Source organism: Falco biarmicus, chromosome 2 (genome assembly GCF_023638135.1).
Source record: "Falco biarmicus isolate bFalBia1 chromosome 2, bFalBia1.pri, whole genome shotgun sequence".
NCBI lineage: Eukaryota > Metazoa > Chordata > Aves > Falconiformes > Falconidae > Falco > Falco biarmicus.
Window position 1 is genome coordinate 79,222,583 of NC_079289.1, and position 20,611 is coordinate 79,243,193.

Here is a 20,611-nt window from a genome sequence, read left to right on the forward strand (position 1 = left end):
CAGGGCAACTTTCATCATAATTTTTAAACTGAAGGTAATTTAAGTGAAAGCTTTAATGAGTGTGTTTGTTTGTTGTAGTTGGATATGAAAACCACCTCTCCTTTCTTCTGTTTCAACAGTTAAATATTCTGGTTGACACTGGGAGCAGTAATTTTGCTGTAGCAGGTGTGCCTGATGCTGATGTCACCTCCTACTTCAATACCGAGCTGTGAGTACCTATTCTGCATGCTGTGATGGGTTAGAATGTCATTTAGATTCTGGCTCTTCCATGTGAAGGAGGATGATAATGCAGTTTGTGGGACTCCTATGACAACTCCTAAGGGTGGGATGTTTGTTGCGTCAATGGGAAGATTGGTCTTGCCTGATGGAAAGACCTGCCTGACGCACTATGAACAGTCCCACTAATGTCAGTGCAACTGAGCTCTGAGGGCTGTGCTGATTAGAGCTGGAGGAAAGGGAATTACAGGGTAAAAATCATTTGCAAAATCACACCAATTTCAGCCAATTTCTTACCCAAATAGTCTTGGAAAAAATTTAAAGTTTAAATATACTTTCCCTTTGTTTAAAAGCAAAAATTAAAACCTGTAATTGTTTGTTTCTTGACATTTCATCCAAACCCAAAATTAGTTAATCAAATCAAATTTGTTGTTTAGTTTTGCCAAGGGCCTCAGTCAGTTAGTAATCTGGACAGACCCTGCTGAATCTGTTTGTTTGTGAGATACTACTTGGTGGTTTTGGTGCTTGTTATGGACTAGATATGCTGTGCTTAGCATGAGCTGACATCAGTCACATCCAAGCACAGCTTTGTCTGTCTGAATCACTATCCCTCCTTTCTTCCTTCCTTTCTGCCCTTCTCTAGTTTCAATTATTTCAGGTAAACTTCTCCAAAACACAGTGTCTATCTTTAGCTGAAGTATATGGTATTTAGAGGACCAGGAGGCTGGAGAGTATCACCATTACCTCATTACCTCTTCATGTATTTTAACATGAGGATTCGCACTTTTATTCAAATGAGATGCATTGGTAATGGAGGGAAAGCCAGTATTTCCGTGCTGCCTACTAGAATAGCCTTACTCCCTGTCACATAATCAGGTGTTAATGGAGATATTTCACATCTCATTCTGATATAGCACAGGTCTGGAATGTCCAGAATTTGCACCTGAAAGCTATTTCCACACTACCACAGAGTTTTACATGCCAGCTATCCCCTTCCATAGGTAGTGACTAGAGGAAAAAATTACAAGGAATTAAAAGCACAAGCTTCTCCCTTTTCTCTTAAGTGATGTTATTTTGTGTGAAAGGACAAGGCCTCTTATAAGAACCATAAACCATTAGCAACAATGGCAGAGAATGTGTGTTGAGAAAGGCTGGGAAATCACTTGAAGGTTACAGCCTGTTATCAGTGTTCTCAGTGTACACTGCCTTTTGAGAACTTTGATATAAAATTAATAAGGAAACTTCGAAATTTAGGCCCTGAAGCATAAAGAGTGCTTTGTAAAATGATTCTAACTGAAGTCATTACAGTCCAGAGCAATTGCAATAGCACTTTCTGGTTTGGGTTGGATTGATGGAGTACTGCAGTATGCTCAGAGTAAAGTACAACCCTTAGCAGGCTTGAACCTCACTGCACCATGCTCCTTCCATGTTAAATATTTTAAATACATTTAAATAAATGTCGTCTGGGAGGGAGCCTGACCCCACTGAAATCAGCTAGATGTTTCAAAAATATTGTTTGCAAGAAACCTCTGTAGGTCACCTAGTACATAGCACGAATGAGGCAAGGCTATCACCAGGTCAGGTTAGCCATAGCTGAGTCCAGCCATGTCCTGTAAATCTGTAAGGGTGGAGAGTCCATGATCTCTCTGGGCAGTGTGTTTCATTGCTGTGCCATACTGTGGCTGCACCACACTCCTTCCTGGGGAGAAAGTATTTCCTATTGTCCAACCTGAACCTCACAAAATATAAGTCATGGATGTTGCCTCTTGTGTTATTGTCCAGCACTGCAGAGAAAGGTTTGGCTGTGTCATCTTTGTAACTGTATTACAAGTTGTAAACTGCTGCAAGATCTCCCCTTGGCCTCTTGTTTGCAAAACCAAAGCCCAGATCCCCTCAGCTGCTCATCACAGGTCCTGTGTTTGTGGAATGTGACCTATCTGTTAACCCTCTGGCAGTCCCTCTTCTCTTTCTCCAGATCCCTGTTGCACTGGGTTTCCACAGCTGGCCACAGTCTATTCCAGGTGTGGTCTCACCAGTGATGACAAGAGGTTGAGAGCATCTTCCTTGGATATGTTGTCTATGGCCCTCCAAATGTGGCCTGGTGTGGAGTCTGCTGTATGCACAGGGCCCCTGTATGCTGTTGGCTCTTATTCAGCCCAGTGTCCACCATCACGCCAAGTCCTTTTGAGTCCTTTTGGTTGCTTCTGAGTCTGTCCTGATGCATGGAGTTGTTTTGTTTTGGCTACAAAACTTTGGGCTTCTCCTTGTTGGATGCCATGACGTTTCTGTTGGCCCAGCCCTCCTGTTCTACAAGGTTCCTTTGGATTCGAGCTCTGACATTCAGCATGTCAGCTACTCCCTTTAATGTAATGCCCTGTACAAATCTGCTGAGAGTGCAGTCTGTCCATCGTGTAGGTTCTTGATGAAAATGTTGAACAGTTCTTCCTCCACTCATGACCCCTGGGTCACTATGCTTGTCACAAGCCTGATGTTGAGCCAATGGTCTTTGCCCATAGGGCCCAGTGACTTAGCCCTCTTCAACCCACACAGTGGTCAGCCCCACATCCTCCGCTTGGGATGTGGGGAATGCCATGGAAATGGTACCAAAAGCCTGACTATAGTCAAGATGTGCTACAGCCACTGTGCTTTCCTTGTCCGTGTAGGCAGTCATCTTGTTGTAGAAGGCAATGAGGTTGTTCAGGTATGATATGCCTATGAAATTTCTCGTTGAGTGTCCGTGATTACCTTCTTGTCCTTCATGTTCTTGGGAAAAGATTCCAGGAGGTTGTTCTCTTGAGAGTTTTCCCAACGTGAGGTAAAGCCCAGTGGCCTATAGTTCCTTGGGCCCTGCTGCTTGTCTCTTTTTGTGAGGTCTTATTATAGCCTTTTCCCAGTACTCAGGCTACCTTCTCGTTGTCATGATTTTGCACAGATGGTAGGCAGGGGCCTTGATATCACATCAGCTGGATCTGTAAAGTTACCTAAGAGTGACCTTTACCTATGTGTAAATGAGACAAATGACCTATGGGCACTTTTCCTCCACACAATGTGGAACACTTCAAAATTAGATAAGGGGCATTCCTGTCATCTGATAATCATTCCTGTGTTTTTTTCCCATATTGTCGTGAAGTGCTTCCATATGAAAGTCATAAACTGCAAATTCAAGACGGTGGGAAAGAAGGATTAGTAATTTGTTAAGTTAATGGGACTGAGTTAGAGATGTGTGCTTATTAGAATATTAATAATGTCTTGGAGAGAGTGAGTGATGGGTCTGAATTTCCTGATTGCCATGCTCTCAGTTTAATTTTATTCAAATTATCAAAATCTGAAATTAAATGCATGATTGTTTTTTGACTGAAATTGAGGAGGGTGCACAGGAAAGGCATTATCTTAATTTAAAGGACTCAGTGTGTGTTCAGGAAGAGCCCTCCTTGAACAATTTTAAAACTGGCTTGTTAAATATTGTTGTGTGTCATATAACTCTGCTGTTTAATTATCTAGGTCTTTCTGTACAAAACGAATAAAGCTATTATCATGAACTCTTTCACAACTTGAGCTTCTGAGCAGCTCTGAGAAGACTTTGCTGTGAAAAGTTCTGAGTTTGCTGGGATGATCATGCTGTGTAGGTCACCATGATGTATAAGGTTTTGGAAAATGGCCTAATTTGTCCTGAACTGAAAAGAAATCACAGTGTTTGTTTCTCATGCTGTTCAGAATAACAAGTAGGTGTTTTTGGGTATGCTACTTATGATAAAAGAGCTATTTAAACAGGTGAATAAAGGGATTTTTACACTTGAAACTAAATTATCAGCGATGGCTCTGTAGCAGTATGTGAAAGTGTGACATACTCAGGGCTGTCAGTATTCAGCAACAGTATTCAGTTTTACTTCTGTGAGTACTACTGCCTCTACCAGGTAAAGTTTCAAGAGTAAACTGCTCAAGAGTTGATCATTCCAAGAGACAGGGAGGTAAGAAAATTATGGGCAGTAAATTGAGGTAATAAATTATATATCAGCAAGCGAAAGTAATCAGCTATCATAGAATGGTTTGGGTTGGAAGGGACCTTAAAGATCATCTAGTTCCAACATCACTGCCTTGGGCAGGGGCACCTTCCACTTCAGGTTGCTCAAAGCCCCATCCAACCTGGCCTTGAACACTTCCAAGGGTGCGGCATACACAGATATTTTTGGGCAACCTGTTCCAGTGTCTCACCACCCTCACAGTAAAGAATTTCTTCCTTATGTGTAATCTAAATCTATTCTTCTTCAGTTTAAAGCTGTTACCCCTTGTCCTTACATGCCCTTGTAAAAAGTCCCTCTCCAGCTGGCTTGCAGGCGCTCTTTAGGTACTGGAAGGCTTCAATAAGGTCTCCCCAGAGCCTTCTCCTCTCCAGGTTGAACAACCCCAAATCTCCCAGCCTGTGTCTTCATAGGAGAAGTTGTCTAGCCCTCTAATCATCTTTGTGGCCCTCCTCTGGATTCACCCCAACAGGTCCATGTCCTTTTTGTATCGAGGGCTCCAGAGCTGAATGCAGCACTCCAGTTGGGGTCTCATGAGAGTGGAGTAGGGGCAAAGAATCGCCTCCCTCAACCTGCTGGCCATGCTTTTTTTGATGCAGCCCAGGATACAGTTGGCTTTCTGGGCTGTAAGCGCACATTGCCAGGTCATGTTGAGCTTCTTCTCAACCAGCACCCCCAAGTCTTTCTCCTCAGGGCTGCTCTCAATCCATTCTCCACCTAGCCTGTGTCTGCGCTTCGGATTGCCCCAACCCATGTACAGAACCTTGCCCTTGGCTTTGTTGAATTTCATGAGGTTTGCATAAGCTCACCTCTCAAGCCTGTCACGATCCCTTTGGATGGTATCCCTTCCCTCCAGCTTGTCAACCGAACCACACAGTTTGGTCTTGTTGGCAGACTTGCTGAGGTGCACTCAATCCCACTGTGTTGCTGACAAAGATGTTAAACAGTGCCAGTCCCAATACTGACCCCTGAGGAACACCACTCATCTCTGGTCAAGCCATTGACCGCAACACTTTGAGTGAGACCATCCAGCCAGTTCCTTAACCACCGAGTGGCCCATCTGTCAAATATGGGTCTCTCCAATTTATCATGTGGGACAGTGTGAAATGGTTTGCACAAGTCCAAGTAGGTGACACCAGTTGCTCTTCCCTCATCTACCAATGCTGTAAGCCAGTTGTAGAAGGCCACCAACTTTGTCAGGCATGATTTACCCTTGGTGAAGACTTGTCAGTTGTCACCAATTATCTCCTTATTTTCCATGTGCCTTAGCATAATTTCCAGGAGGATCTGCTCCATACTTGCTTTGTGATAAGATCTTGCAATTTTGGTTGTATAGAGTTTGTGATAAATTGTAAACCCTGCAAATTAGATGGGACATCTTGGTTAAAAATAAATAATTTATGTTGGGTTTTCATGTTTGCTTTGTCTCTTAAAGTCATTGGCCCTGAATCATTTATCTTGTGCTCTCTATCACTAGAGAGGTGATCAAAACTTCTGTTCAGATTTTTTTGCTCATTGCTATTTTCTGTCCCTTCTTTGCCATTGCTCTCTGTGGAGACATTGGTTTGGTGCTTAGAAGAAGGTGAGTGGGTAAGCAGGAAAATCTGAAGACCTGTCTTGTTGCAGAGCAGCAAGAGAGCATGGAATTAAGAAGGAATTGCATGTGTTTGGCGAGGTTGTGGTTAAGCAGGGCTTTTTGTGTGGTGGATTTGCTGTTGCCATGTTGAGCTTCCTTCAAATGAAGCATGACATGAGAAATGTTTTGGTTATGTTTTGTTCAGTGCTGTACACTGGTAATAAGGAGTAACTGTGCACGAGAAAATGAACTCATTGCTAATTTTCTCAGATGAGGCTTGAGATCCATTTGAGGTTTGAGGACCATGTTTCTTTCTGTTGGCTGCTTTGGAGAGAAAATAGTAACCAGGAGGGAGAGGGAGAAAGGAATAGTGTCACTACAGCACCATAATCTAGGAGGCCTTTTTCCTTGCCTCTGGCTAAGATGCACTCCCTCCCATGAGCGAGGTGAATTTCTTATTTTCTCACCACAGCCAGAACAGCTGGTTTGGAATTTTTTGTGCCTTTTGTTTATTTTACGACACTCGGCCTATGAATTAGAACAAGTCTCTAGTTTTGACCTCTAAAGAAGTTTTCTTCCTTTAGATCAGTGAGGTGGAAAACCACAGGCTGATTCCTGTCAAGAAGATGGACCAGAAAGTGGTTTTGCAGAACAGAATATAGTTTGCTGCCACAAGGATTATGTGAGACCCCTTCCCACATTAGGAATTTTGCTCCTTGAAGGAAAAAATAACGCCTTTTCATCAACACATTTGTGTGCTTTACAAATGAGAGGAGTATCCTTATACCCATTTCTTCAGGTGGCAAAGCTGAGACACAGAGGGCAAGGAAGTCATTTGCCCTGCCTTTCCACAGGAAAGTTCACCAGCTGTACTGGAAAATGAACCAAGTCTTTCTGTGTTCCTGACCCACAGCTCAATCTATCAGGCTGTTACCACTTATGGAAGAAGAGCTGTGTGCTGCTGCTGTTGCTAGTCATGCAGCATCTGTATCTGCAGGTTCTCTTTGCTTTATTCTCCCAGCACTCCATTTTCTTTCTGGTTTCAGATGTTTCCTCTTCTGTTGCACAGCCAGACGCTTTTCTACATGAAGAAACCTGTATTTTCCATTCCTTTTCCTGCCCACCTCTCGTTTCTTTTATATGACTAATTATTCAGATTTTATTTTGATTTATAAAATGTACTGCCAGTATCACAGTGGTGGTCTGAAGACCCTGCCTGAGCAGAGATGTTCCTTTGTCTAAGTGTCATACAAATGCAGAGTTATGCAGAAAGGTAAAACAGCAGTAGCAGTAGAAGTAACCACGTACAGGTATTAATAGTATCTCTGAAGTCTGTACATTTTGTGTTTCTATTTGTATGCCTATTATGTATTCCTGCTGTTTTGGATATTACAAACCACTGAGCCCTGAAGACCCTTGAAGGGTTAGGTGTTGGGAGTATCATGAACTGCTTAGGGATAGAACCTGGCCTCTTACTACTCACTAACTCCCTCCCTCCTTTAGCTGGGAGGAAGATTGGTTGCATGGGCCATATGGCCTAATCATCCCTCAAGATAGTGTCTGAATAGATGAGAGTTCTCTGTGTTACCATCTAAAGGTTTTTCCCCATAATAGGCAAAATCACACTGACTTCATTCAGGTAAGCTCAGGTACAGAGGGCTCTGAAGCCACTTTATGTGTCTATTTCTGTCAGAGCAACTGTTAGACTAAAGCTCGGTTGATAAAACTGTCCTTACCTGATAAATCACCTGCATTTTCTATTGTTTCCGACACATGTAAAGTGGTGTTATGAAATTATTTTACACTTGCTTTCCCCGCCCCCCACAATTTACTTTTAAAAAAGCTGTCAAGTGAAAAGTCTGTTCGGATGAACTGAGCATGGTCATCTGTCTCTTCAGAAGGGGAAGCTGTACACCAAAGAATGGGACCAAAATAAATTGTAAGGGATTTAGAACTTTTGTGGCTCTTCAGTAATTATGTGGGTGGAAGATGATTACTGTATTTATACTACAGGATTTTAAAATGAAAAAGCTGTTGAAGTTTTTCCTAATGTTCTTGTTGAGCCTTCTAAACGGGATTCTTTTCCTTCGGTTGCCATACTTAACTGCTCCTTTGCCTTTGCTGCCCTGGTCTAGAACCTCCTTATCTTCTTCCTCCAAGTCAGTGAATCATTTGTTAATAATATCCAAGTTCACTTACTTCCTGATACATAGACCAAACTCCAGATTTAGAAAACCTGTGTCTTACTGTTGATACACATAATAATATTCCAATTTACTCAAAATGGATTTTTAAATAATATTAATGAGATATTAGTCTACAGCTATTCAGTTAGCTTGGCATTTTGGTTTTAGATTTGAATTCAGAGGCTTTTCATTTCCTAGCACCACTTAATACATTTTATCTATAGTTAAGAGTATTGCTCCTATTGTGATGGACCAGTCTGAGTCAGGGACACATTGCACTACGTGGCGTAGTAACTAAGATTAAAAAAAAACTAAAAAACACACAAAAAAACACCAAACACCAAACCCTTCCACCCCCATTGTGAAGGCCTGAGTAATCAATGGCTTCAGGATAAAAACAGGGCCTTGAGGTTAATTTTATTTCTGCTTTTTACTGCTTTTACAATCCATCCTCCTTCTTTTGTGAGTATATGTGATTGACTTTGCAGACTTTGCTTTTTTCCTCTCCGGGAAAAATTGAGTTTGAATATATTCTGTTGTCTTGCATTGTAAATGAACATCTCATGCATAAGCCTATCTTTTCCTTTTAAAGGTCAAGTACGTACAAATCTCAAGGGATTGATGTTACAGTTAAGTACAGTCAAGGAAGCTGGAGTGGAGTGCTGGGTACAGATGTCGTTACTATCCCAAAAGGAATCTATGGCAGCTACACCATCAACATTGCTACCATTCTTGAATCAGAAAATTTCTTCTTACCAGGGGTTAAATGGCATGGGATTCTTGGTCTTGCCTACGATGCTTTAGCCAAGGTAAATCACCCTTTCCCCAGCTGTTGTCTTTCACAATGACAATAAATGGAAGTCTGACTACTAAAATAAAGTGAGCAGATGATCTGTCAGCATTAGATTCCTCCCTTCCAACCACTTCTTCCTGTGGATCCTTTGTGTCTGTTCCAGAAAGAATAAATTGGGTTGTGATGGTATCACAGTCCCATGTGAGGATTTTGACTTTTCTGGTGATGAAGATACCAATTTTAGCTTCTCTGGAATTAACAAGTTTTTACAGAGCTTGTAGTACTACAGCATGGGAGTAAAGGCTTCTGATACATGTATAGAGGGCATGTATTAGGGCTCTGATGATCTCCCTCAAGACTTGTCAATGGACAGATGAACTTACTTGTCAAAACCTTCGACAGTTTATTCTAATACATTCTCCATTCATCAAGCAAAAGCTGAGATGCAGGGCATATAGAGATTATTTCAGAAGAAGTATTAGCTATGGTGTTTTCATGAACATAGAACCAAGCATATCCTGTTCTTGTGCAGGTAGAAAATTCAGGTAGAAGTTTAAATTAAAACCTAAAATTTATAACCTTATAATCTAAAACAGAAAATGTGATTGGAATACTACATAGTCATAGTTTTCAACCTACACATGACTGTCTGAGATCACAAACTGATATATATCTCGTAGAACAAATGATTCAATACTGCCTGCCAATTCTGGAATTAAAATGCTTTATTCAGAGTTGTGTGATCATTGTATTGACTTCTGTCGTACTTGCTGTCATACACTGTCAACAGACAGAGAAGAGCTGCTTCTCAGACTCTGGTTTGGGCAAATGGTGTATTCAGGGCATTTATTTTCCTTTCTTCCAAAGACTTAAGTGTTGTTGGCTTTTGAGGCTGCTCCGTGCTTTGTGTAGTAAGAGCACTTGACACCGTGCAAGTTAGCTAAGGTCTGCTTGTCATGAGATGTATCTGCACAGAAATCTGAATTACAATGAAATTGCAGTACTCTAATAACAGCAAAGGAAAGCATGCCATGCAGCATAGGAAAGAACTTGTTGGCCAGTAATCAGTTGAAGTGAGTGTGCTTGGATATGAAGTTCTTTAAAAGAAAGAAGAAGATATGAGGGCCACTGAATTCAGTTAATTAGAATTAAACAATATTTAAAAAATGAAAATCCTCACTTTAAAATTCTGCCTTTTTGTTGTGGACAGTTGCCAAGGGCAAGTTACATTTCACTGTTCTAATATCCCAAAACCTTTTCCAAAAAGAAAGCATTGGTGAGAGTTTCTGCCTGAAACAGAAACTAGTATTTGAGTTTGAAAACTGCAATTGAAAAATACTCCTGTGCTTTAGGGATTTCTGTGACAGTGGTCAAGAGTAAAAATGTTTCTAAAAACAACAGAAACAGAAAAATGACAGATGTTTATTTAATGACTTATTATATCTAGAATTTTCATCACCTGGTTGTCACAAATTCAATTTACTTGTGAAAAGTGGTTTTGCTTGAATGATCTGCTCATTTCTGCAAAGAAACTTTTTAATTAATACTTCTGCAATTCTTTTTTTTGTTTTGTATTTCAACACCTTCAAGCCTTCGAGTTCTGTGGAGACGTTCTTTGATTCTCTTGTGAGGCAGGCAAAGATCCCCAACATTTTCTCCTTGCAGATGTGTGGTGCTGGGCTGCCCGTTTCTGGAAGTGGTACCAACGGAGGTAGTCTTGTGGGTATCTGTCAATCTGAGAGGGAAGATGTACCTTTGTTAATCTCTCTCCCTCTTTTCTATGACTATCCTACTTCTTCCAAATCTAGTGTTTAAAAATATTAAATGTTTTAGATTATTTTAAAGAAAAGGTAAGCACTTGGGCAAAACTCAAATGTGTCCTTATTTTCATTCTCCATTCTTTTTTTCTCTCTCAAGTTTGAGTAAACTTCTCAAAACTCAAATGTAATTTTAATTAAGAGAAACATAAATGTTTTGGTGTTTCCTCAGGGCAATTCCCTACCTTTCTCAAACTGAGTAGTCCCTTACTCAGCTGCTAAGCTTATAAAAAAAATTACGGTAGCATTTTGATGAGGTTGAATATGATGTAAAAAGGGGGAGAGGATTCAAGGCTCTTGTCCTTTTTTGTAGACAGCATATTAAAGGAAAAAATCTGACGACCAGATCTTCTGCTTGTTGTTACTTTGGAAAGTCCTTTCGGTTTTAGTGGGACAAAGAATTGGCCATTATTTATCTGGGATTGGGAATTGGAATGACTATTCTTGAATTATGTTGAAATAAGCATGTCAGCACAGGAGCTGATCACAAATAGTTATTTTCCTGTGAATTCACATGCTGTAAGTGTTAACGCACTTGAAATAAATGAAGCCCAAGAGAGAACTCACTTGCGTTAGTTCAAAGTCTAATGATCTTGTATGCTCCCAGTCAGCTTCAGCATAAGTTTTGGTGGAAGGTAATAGTGATAGCAATGATAGGATGGTCATATTCCATTTTGGATGTAAGAAAAATGAAATGTTCTTGAACAACATTAAGGCTTTTCTGATCTGATAAAGTGAATTTATGATGTGCAAGTTTAATATTTTGTCCTATTTTTATACAATGTCTAGATTAAACCACTGAACATAATATTTTGATTTTAAACAGTGGAGCTTTCATAATGGAATCGGTGTGAGCTTGCTGGTAATTTCACCCATCATGGGAATTCTGTTTGACTGAAGTACAATCTATTTAATGACTATATGTTTCATACTGCTTCATTATTGGCAAAGGACTTGTCAGTAAAATCCTTACAAATAGTGCTAAATTAGAATATTGATGTCCTGTGTATCACAATTAAATATTATCATTTTTTCCTGTACTTGGCCCAAAACTAACCATCTGGGCTTTTAAAGCATATGAATTCCTTTCTCCTTTCCCTTAGGTTCTGGGTGGAATTGAACCAAGTCTGTACAAGGGTGATATTTGGTACACACCAATCAAAGAGGAGTGGTATTATCAGGTTGAAATTCTCAAACTGGAGGTTGGAGGACAGAACCTCAAACTGGACTGCAGAGAGGTATTTGCAATTATGTCTTTCTGTCCATATAAAATACAAGTTTGGTTAAGAGAAATACTGAACTGCTCGGTTTTGTCTTTGCAAGCAGATGTGTATTGCAGTCTTTTCTGAGCATTAAGGCTACATGGTAACTTTGGAAAGAGATGAATGAGCCATGTGAAATGCAGTGTGTACATCAAGCACGCTAAAATTGCTTCAGAGGACTTTAAAGTCATTGATAGTATTTTTGGTAAATTTGAAACTAAGCTACAATTGTTAAGTGAATGGTCCACTGAAAATCAAGGCTGCTGTGGTTTGGAAGGGCTCAGCATCTGGTCTAGTTTCAGTTGTAACAAAGATGTCTAAAGACTGAAGATGGTGCATTGATTCAAGGAGACAACTGTCTTTAAACAGCTACAGTTTATGGGTTTCTGTTATACAGTAAAGCCAAACCAAAGAGTTTTAAAGCAATTCTGGTCAAAGAAAAGGGAAGACTGACCCCTGTAGAGATGTCTAAGCGTGTAGTTCACGATGCTACTGAGCAGGTGTTGTCCTGGGCTGCTTCCCAAAGTATTGCATCCTATGCCTCTTATTTTTTTGGGGTTTTTTTGTTACTATTTTGTAATCGACTTTTACTTGCTTCAGCCTTGCCAGTTATTATTCCTGATGGATATGTTTTCTGTTTTTATTAGGAATAATGTTCTGCTGTCTCTGGATCAGTCTAGTAAGGCTGTGTTGTAGCAATTTTTATTCCAAAGCTGTTTAATTTTTTTCTGGCAGATATGTGTGTATGCCAGTGTTTTATTTGTTTCTTATTGTTGCTTGTTGCTATTCATGTTTTGATTTTAGTTCTGTAATTTTCATGCCCTGTTTCTATCACACATCTTCATTTTATCTTATGTTTGTTCTCTTAGTTGGAAATCACTGGAATATGATAATTCTAAAGTTTTTATAGTTTATAGAAATTAAGTGAAATTCATGATAAAAAACTTACATGTGCATAAATATTATATTTCCTTACAAAATATGTAAATTTTATTCCCATATAAAATATTTAAAATGAGTCATACCATCTTTCAACTTAACAAGCAAAACAAGCTCTGTTTAAATCCTTGCCTCTATTATACTGTTAGGAAAGCAAAACTGCTTGTCCTTTAATGTAAATGTTTGTGTTTGCTTTTCTTTCTTGCCTTAAAAAACAGACAACATGTTTTTGAAGAAAAGCCCTTCTACTGATGGTTTAATACATGATGTTTCCAGAAAACAGCTCACTTAAAAATCTAGCAGTGTTATGGAAGTTTCCTGTTATTGTTGCTCTTTTCTGAGCCAGGATTTGCTTTCATGTTGTATGTATTAGCACAGTATGCTACTCACTGGTTCAGAAGGCATCATTCTTTCTTGATCAGAGGAGATCTTCCTGCAAAAATCTAGAGGAAGAACAGTAAATTAGAGCCAGTATGATTAAAGTTTGGCTAGTTTAGGGGCTGGCAGAGGATGCATAATTCACTGTATGGGATGATGTACTATGTGCCCTCTCTCCTCTTAGTTGTTTTCTAGGAAATGGAACATTTTTTGTAACGATCACCAGCGACTACTCCTTTCCTTGCCAGGGAAAAGTAGTCCCCTCGCTTCAATGCTGGGAATCTGTCCAGTGTTAGGCTGCAGCTGTGGCCTTGAGCCTGGCCGACCAGGCCCAACAGAAGTACTGAGCTGCCAGCAGCCCACATTGCACAGGATGCACTGTTAAATATTAAGCAGGAAGACTAAGAAGGCAAGTTACTGCCTGCTGCAAGTATGCTGTACGCAGCATGAAAATCCAGGTGTCTAGTCCCTGCTGCTCCAGGCATTTTGCATGGGTTTATGTCAGTGGTTGACCCTCTTGGCTGTGCCTTCTACCTACTTCTTTCCAAGGGTGGCTTTCCAGGATGCTGGTGACTATGTATTTGTGGTACAAATCTGTTAAAGTGGATTCCACAATGCCTTGATATTTCTCTCCACTCTTTAGAATTATTTTTGAGTGCATAATAAATGGTTTCTCGTTTGCTTTGCTTTAAGCTCTGCTTGGCAACCTATAGCAGCTCTTATTTCAAAACGAAAATAACTAAGTCAGAGTTACTTTTTTACTTTTTGGTGGGTTTTATTTTTGTCACTGTGCTAAAGACATTCCATGTGACTTGGTAACTTCTAAACCAGTGTATTTTAAATCTGCTTGCTGTTTGACCTCTTCCTAAAAACTTATGCTGTATATTACCTTGTGTCTTATGATTATCCCGTAAACATGTCATTGTTCAGTAATATTGATCTTGCTGCCTAAGATGGCAACAAAAGTATTAATAAAACAGCTGCCACTGCTACTTGCTTTTTTTTTCTCTACAATTAATTATAGTTTTTAAGGAGTTAATGAAAAAAGATGTACCTTTTAAAATGTTTATTCTTTGTTTACTGTATCTGAAGTTTGTTGAAATCTCTTAGTCTGAGGGTTGGGGTTTTAATAATGAAGATAAATGTTTGCTTAGGTTTTTTAGTGCAGATTTTGAGGCAGCAAGATTGAAATCTCAAGTTTCTTTGTACTTGCTTTTTGTCTGTATTTTAGTGGTTTTCAGCAGTTGAGGAGAGTAAGGTGCAGCATTTGGCATTTGTACTCTTTGAGCCAGTACCAAACATGACATGTAATGAGACCTAATGTTCCCTGACTATTCTTAAATTAGATAAGCCAGCCATTAAAAATAGGCTGCTGTATTGTTTTTAAACTATGTGAGTACTTTCCATGATGGCAGACACCTTGACTCAGGGCTTGGACATATATGTTAAGCTACGTCAGCATGCTTAGCATCTGTCTGTATTGACCACAAGAGTGCTTTTGCCCAAAGTGCATGGGAGGTAAAGTGAATTAGCTGACACCCCTGAGAGGGGCCAGGCTTTTCTTCTTTTTACAGTGGTTTGGCCATTTACACCAGCTGTGGTGACATACATTAATTTCCTGAGTGGCACAGATAAACTCGCTCTTGTGTCTAGGCTGACCATATCTTGCTTTTGCTCTCAGACTTCATTTGAATTCAAGCTATCAACTAAAGAGAGCTGCTGACAGGTATGACATGTAGGTTTGGGAAGACAGCTACCAAAAAGGAACAGCTTTGTCATTGTTATGAAACAGTGGAATCTGCATTACATTAACTACAGTGTGTAATTTCTCTCCTTTTTTTTCCCCCCTCCATAGTATAATGCCGATAAAGCGATTGTAGACAGTGGAACCACGCTCCTCCGTCTGCCCGAGAAAGTCTTCAGTGCTGTTGTGCAAGCAATAGCTCGCACATCCCTGGTAAGCTAATGTTATTAAATCTGCTTGAAATGTTAAATTCCTATTACATGATCACATGATCTTTGAAAGGAATGTCATCTTTGCTATCTACCTTGTAAGTCATAGGGTTTTAATCTGAGTGGAACAGAATTATTCCTGGTCTGCTCCTGTTAATAAATGAGAAATGACTGATAGTCTTTGATGGAAATGGAAAAGGGAAAAGAAGAGGTGAAAAGGGAAGGGGAGGAGGGAAGAGGGATGGTCCAAGTACAAACAAGACACGTGTGTATGGAAATGCATCAGAAATAGTGCAGAGGCGGAATATTTTGTTCTAAGGATTTCAGAAACATGGACATAATCCCTGTTGCTCTGATTCAAAGTACTGAGTGCAAAAATCAGTCCTTTCATTCAAAATGGAGTGTTTATAAAAGTAGAAGAACCTGCTACTGCAAGCAGTTCCTTTCCAAATGTAATGCTTATTGTACAGAATGATACCATTCATTAGGGTTATTTGTATCAATAAAGCTGCTTTGACCTTCATTATTGACTTATTTATGTTTAAAAGAATCTTTCTTTGAAAATAGAGTGGGCTTTAGAAACAGGGCATGGGGATGGTGAATTTATCTGAGTGTGGAGTAGCTGAAGCAGCATTTTCTGATTAATAAAAACTAATCATAAATGTTGGTTTAATACAGTGAGCAGTGCCAAGAAAGTTAGATGAAGAATAAATCCCAGATATTTCAATGTGAACAATCTTAATATTTTTGTCATGGATTCACAATCAGACAGCAGTAGTTATTGCAAATCACAGGAAATACAATAACCATACTATTGGCTGGCTGCCCAAAAGACAAGAGTATTTGCCTGTATGCTGATAATTCAAGATTGAGATCCTTTTCCTACCTGATGGAGAGCAGAGATTTGACGTGAAGTATTCTTCATTGCCTGCAGGTGTTCAGTGTCTGAAATAAATGTAGCAGTTGCCTTATGTGGCTCAGCTTCCCTGGTTGAAAAGTTCTTCTCTTTGCCAAAGCACTGAAGTATTGACAAACAATTTCAGTCAATGAGGGGGGAATTGAAAGAAGCCTACCCAAGAGCTCTTGTAATGGTACCTGGTGGATAGGGCACCCTCCTGTGAAGTGCGTCACGGTGGTCCACACTCCTCTCCAATGTTGGTCAGGGCATTTGAACTGGGGCCTTCCACAGGACAAGTAAATAGTCAACTGATCAATAAGGTATTAAAGAGGAACCACTCACTCACTGTGCTTAATGGTTTATGTTCTTCCTATTAAAAATGCATAAACTATCTGTTCTAGGGTTTCTTGTTAATCTCAAAGACCTTCCTGCTGTACCCCTTTCCCTCCACACACACAAAAAATTGCTTTCACAGCTCTAAACAAAGGAGGTAGTCTATTAAATAAGAAAGTAGTTACAAAACGTACAGATCAGATTCCAGCTGTGTAGGAGCAACGTCAGGAAAATGGGTATTTTCAGTAATTCTACCATGGCACCACAACCGTACTCTTAGCGCTCTGTGCTTCTGGCAGGCTACGTACTGCAGATGATTTTATGTATCTGCTATAGTCAGACATACTTCTCTGACCACAGATGAACCAGGTTAACAAGCTCCTGCTCCTAGCAGCTTGTTATGAGCTTCCCAGCAAAATGTTATTGCCCCCTCAGGTACGCTGGGATAACTGCATGTGAAGGATTCCTTTATTTAGCTCCATTAAAAACCAAGGCTGTGAGCTTTATGCTCTTCATTGGTGCAGATTGTTTTTTAAACCTTACTTATTTGGACTAAAGTCTTTTAGGGAGGAGCTATAGGTGCAGTTTGATGTTGGCAGGTTTGGAGGGTGGTGGTTTTGGCAGATGTGTAGACACAGAGGGGTGGCAGCTATCTGCACCTCACTGAGCTGAAGTCAGAACAGCATGTCTACTCATGGCATTAATGTAATGTTAAGTTAATAAGTTGAAGAAAGGAAGGAAGGCTCAAATAAACCTGAAGTCTTTGTTGTAACAACGTTTTAGGTGTCATACAGCCAAATCTCCCCTAATGTATTTCTTCAGCATACAGAAGTAAGACAAAGTAGTGAAACGTAATAAACCATCTTTCTGGGAAATGAAAGTAGGCACTTAAATGAGAGCACTTTATAGACTTGTTCTGTCCAGTCAGGATGCTATCTTGCAGTTTTTCTCAGATCACAAGCTCTGCTTTCCAAGAGAAAATGGAAAGAGAGGAGAACTATTTTTTTCAGCAGGTCTGGCCTGGGCCTTGGCTGTGAGGGGCAGAGCATTCTGTCCTATGCCAAGAGATACACTTAAGCATACATGGAGAGTTATGGGTAAAAGCAGTCTGTTTGTCATGGTAAGTCCCATTGTGTGTTTACGTGACCGTATGCTTGTTGGCCCAAGAATAGAGATGAGCACCTGGAAGAATTAATACTGTGCAGCCCTAACAACTGTTTCGTTGACAGGAGTATGTGGTATGAGGTGAATACTTGTCACCTGTAAAATGCCATACAACTAATGTATGAGCTGGTGTTTGCAAAATAATCGATACCACAGATAAATACAAAGGAGAGGAGTGGCGAGGCTGGGTTCCATCTTTTGTCTTCTCCCAAATGGGAGACTTTGGCTGTGCAGCATCAGAACAAGATACTGCCTTGAATGTTGCTTCACATAAGAAAAAGAATCAGCACAAAGTAATGCACTAGGGAAGGTTTTTCCCCTCATCTGGCAGCCTATCAGCTTCGGGGAACATGAACATTAGACAAGATGTTTGTCTTAGGCAAACGACCTCTGCAGGGTTTTGCTTTTTGCTTTGTTAGTGCCATGGATGTATTAAGGAGTACTGTTAATCAACCTTATTTCAAAATCATATCTATTTGTATTATATCACTACCAATACAATACAACATATTGTATTGGTAGTGAGTGGCAAGGCAGCAAAAGAGATAGAGCAGGGGTCCTCAAACTTTTTAAACAGGGGGCTGGCGCATGGATTAAGTGGCAGGAATTCATCTGCGGCTGCTTGGTTTCCCCCCCCAACCCCCGGTGGGGGGGGGCAGGGGGGTTCTGTAAATACCGGGGGCCGGATTGAGGAACCTGGGGGGCCGTATCCGGCCCGTGGGCCATAGTTTGAGGACCCCTGAGATAGAGGGACATGTTTCTTCCCATTGACTGTAGCAGACCTTGATTCCTTTAGATGCTAGGAGATTTTGCCTTAGCCCTTGGCTTCAGAACCCTAAAAGTGAATAAGTAGTTATAGGTATGTAAGGAAGGGAGATGACTGCATTACATATTCATGTGGTTTGTATTTTGATTTGTTTTTAAAAAAATATCTGTTGCTTCAAAGCATTGGCATTTGGTCAGAGCTGTTCAGAGAAGAGGTAGATAATTGATGCTTTGCTGCTTTGTGGTCCTGATTGCTCTGGGAGGCCGTACATGTTCACTGCAGAAGTGGAAGTAGTGAGACACCAATGGGTAGGGAAGGGAGAGCTAAACAGACTGTTTCCTCTTTCTGCTTCTTCCAAGTCATAATGGGTCATAATGCACCTCAATTTGTGCGTTAGGCTTTGAACCTTAAAAAAAAAAAAGCACTTTGTCAGACTTGTGTTCATGCTTGAATTTCTCCATGGGAGTGGAAGAAGTATCAAATAGTGGTAGTGATGATTTACGAAAAATATATCAAAATGTATGTAATCTGTATGTATCACTTTTTTTTTTTAATAGATACAAGAATTCTCTTCTGGTTTCTGGACTGGTTCACAGCTTGCATGCTGGGATAAAACTGAAAGACCCTGGTCCTTATTTCCCAAACTGTCCATTTACCTGAGGGATGAAAACTCCAGTAGGTCGTTCCGGATCTCTATCCTACCACAGGTCTCAACTTTCTTTGTCTATTCAGTTATGTGTTTATTTTTACTACTAAAAGCACATGCTTTTAAAAACAGGGGCTATTTTTAGCAGTAATAGAGAACTACCTTATTGCATACAAGGGAAATATTTTTATATGGAATTTTAAAAATCAGATTTTAAATAGGGAAAATAACAAACTTGTCAAACTCAAAACCAAAAAAGAAAAACACGGTTTCCTTCCGAATGCAGTCCATGTAGTTGGGAATTATTATTTCGTATTGTCAGGAAAAATAGGCAACTTTTTCTTCTGTTTTCATGGTGTTCTGAGTTGGAGCACTTCTGAATATGACAGTCTTGGCAATGAGCCTATGTAATCTCTTCATCAGTTTCTGTAACTTGGTTGTTTTATTATTATTCCATCCCAGCTTTTATTTTTCCTCTCTGGCTTCCCTTCTAGTATAGGTTGCAATACAGGCTGGTATCCTCTGTCAGTACTAATACAGTCTTTTACCTCAGGGGATGGTCAAAAGTAAAGGGAAGAATGAACCTACTAAGTACATTTTAACTTGAAATACAGTAAACCCTTATGATGAGCTTTTTCTGTATTGATCATGAGTCTTGGCTATCTGTCGTCTTCCCTGAGGAGACAAAGGGTGAAATGTGACTTGAATTTATGAATCTAGAGCTTTGAAGCTGACACTGGTTGCTCTCTGAATCAATTCCATCCTGATAATTTTTAAAATAATAAAATTATTCTGTAGTTTGAGTTCATATCCCAAGTTCTTTCTCAGCTGTCCTTCCCTTATGGAAGTGGCTGTCATGAATTTGCTGTTGACCTTCACATAGCAACTGACTGTGTTCAAATTTAAGCTTAGAGTCAGAGAGCTTTACCTCTTACCTGCATGTAAGCTTTGACTAGTTTTAAATCGTGTACAGAAATCTGTTTGCCCCTATTCATTCTCTATTTCCAGTGGAGTTTGAGTGCTTGAATATAAAAATCAAAAGGTCTGAACTTCTAAGTACTTTGTGGTGTTGCTTCTTACACTCTGACTTTTTTTTTTTTTTTTTTAATAGCTTTATATTCAACCCATCCTTGGAATAGGAGAGAATTTACAGTGCTACCGATTTGGCATCTCTTCTTCCACTAATGCTCTAGTTATTGGCGCTACAGTCATGGAAGGCTTCTATGTAATATTTGACAGAGCCCAGAGGAGAGTGGGCTTTGCAGTGAGTCCATGTGCAGGTAAGAGAAATATTATTCAGGACTTGGTGAGTGGGGAAACATCTGCTCTCTCAGAGAAACCCTTTGCCATTTACCTGATGGGGAAAAGTGTGGTTACTCATGAAGTGGTATTTTTGAGCAATTCCAAGCTATTCCGATTTTAAGGAAAAAAAAAAAAAAGAAAAGCTGCATTGCACAGAACAGTCTTTTGGCATGAAGTAAATCAGCCTCAGCTCAGGGTATCTTAGCTGTGTTCTTCCCTCAGGGATCTTCCTGAGACATCTGTCTGTGTCTATTTCCCCAACAGTTAACATGAGACAAGTCCCTTTTTTTAATGCAGCTTCATTTTTTTGTAATTCCTGTTCTAATTTGCAGATAAATTAATTCTTCGACTAACCTTTGCAAT

General features: G+C 39.9%; 1 protein-coding gene across 1 annotated transcript in view; it reads left to right on the forward strand.

The window, feature by feature from the left end:
• Nucleotides 1-20,611, forward strand: part of BACE2 (beta-secretase 2) — a 55,887-nt gene that overhangs the window by 22,298 nt on the left and 12,978 nt on the right. Inside the window, exons 2-8 of the mRNA XM_056329352.1 lie at nucleotides 120-208; nucleotides 8,590-8,806; nucleotides 10,381-10,509; nucleotides 11,711-11,845; nucleotides 15,042-15,143; nucleotides 18,858-19,007; nucleotides 20,058-20,226. Of these exons, the coding sequence (XP_056185327.1) occupies nucleotides 120-208; nucleotides 8,590-8,806; nucleotides 10,381-10,509; nucleotides 11,711-11,845; nucleotides 15,042-15,143; nucleotides 18,858-19,007; nucleotides 20,058-20,226 (991 nt within the window). The remainder of the gene's footprint in view (nucleotides 1-119; nucleotides 209-8,589; nucleotides 8,807-10,380; nucleotides 10,510-11,710; nucleotides 11,846-15,041; nucleotides 15,144-18,857; nucleotides 19,008-20,057; nucleotides 20,227-20,611) is intronic.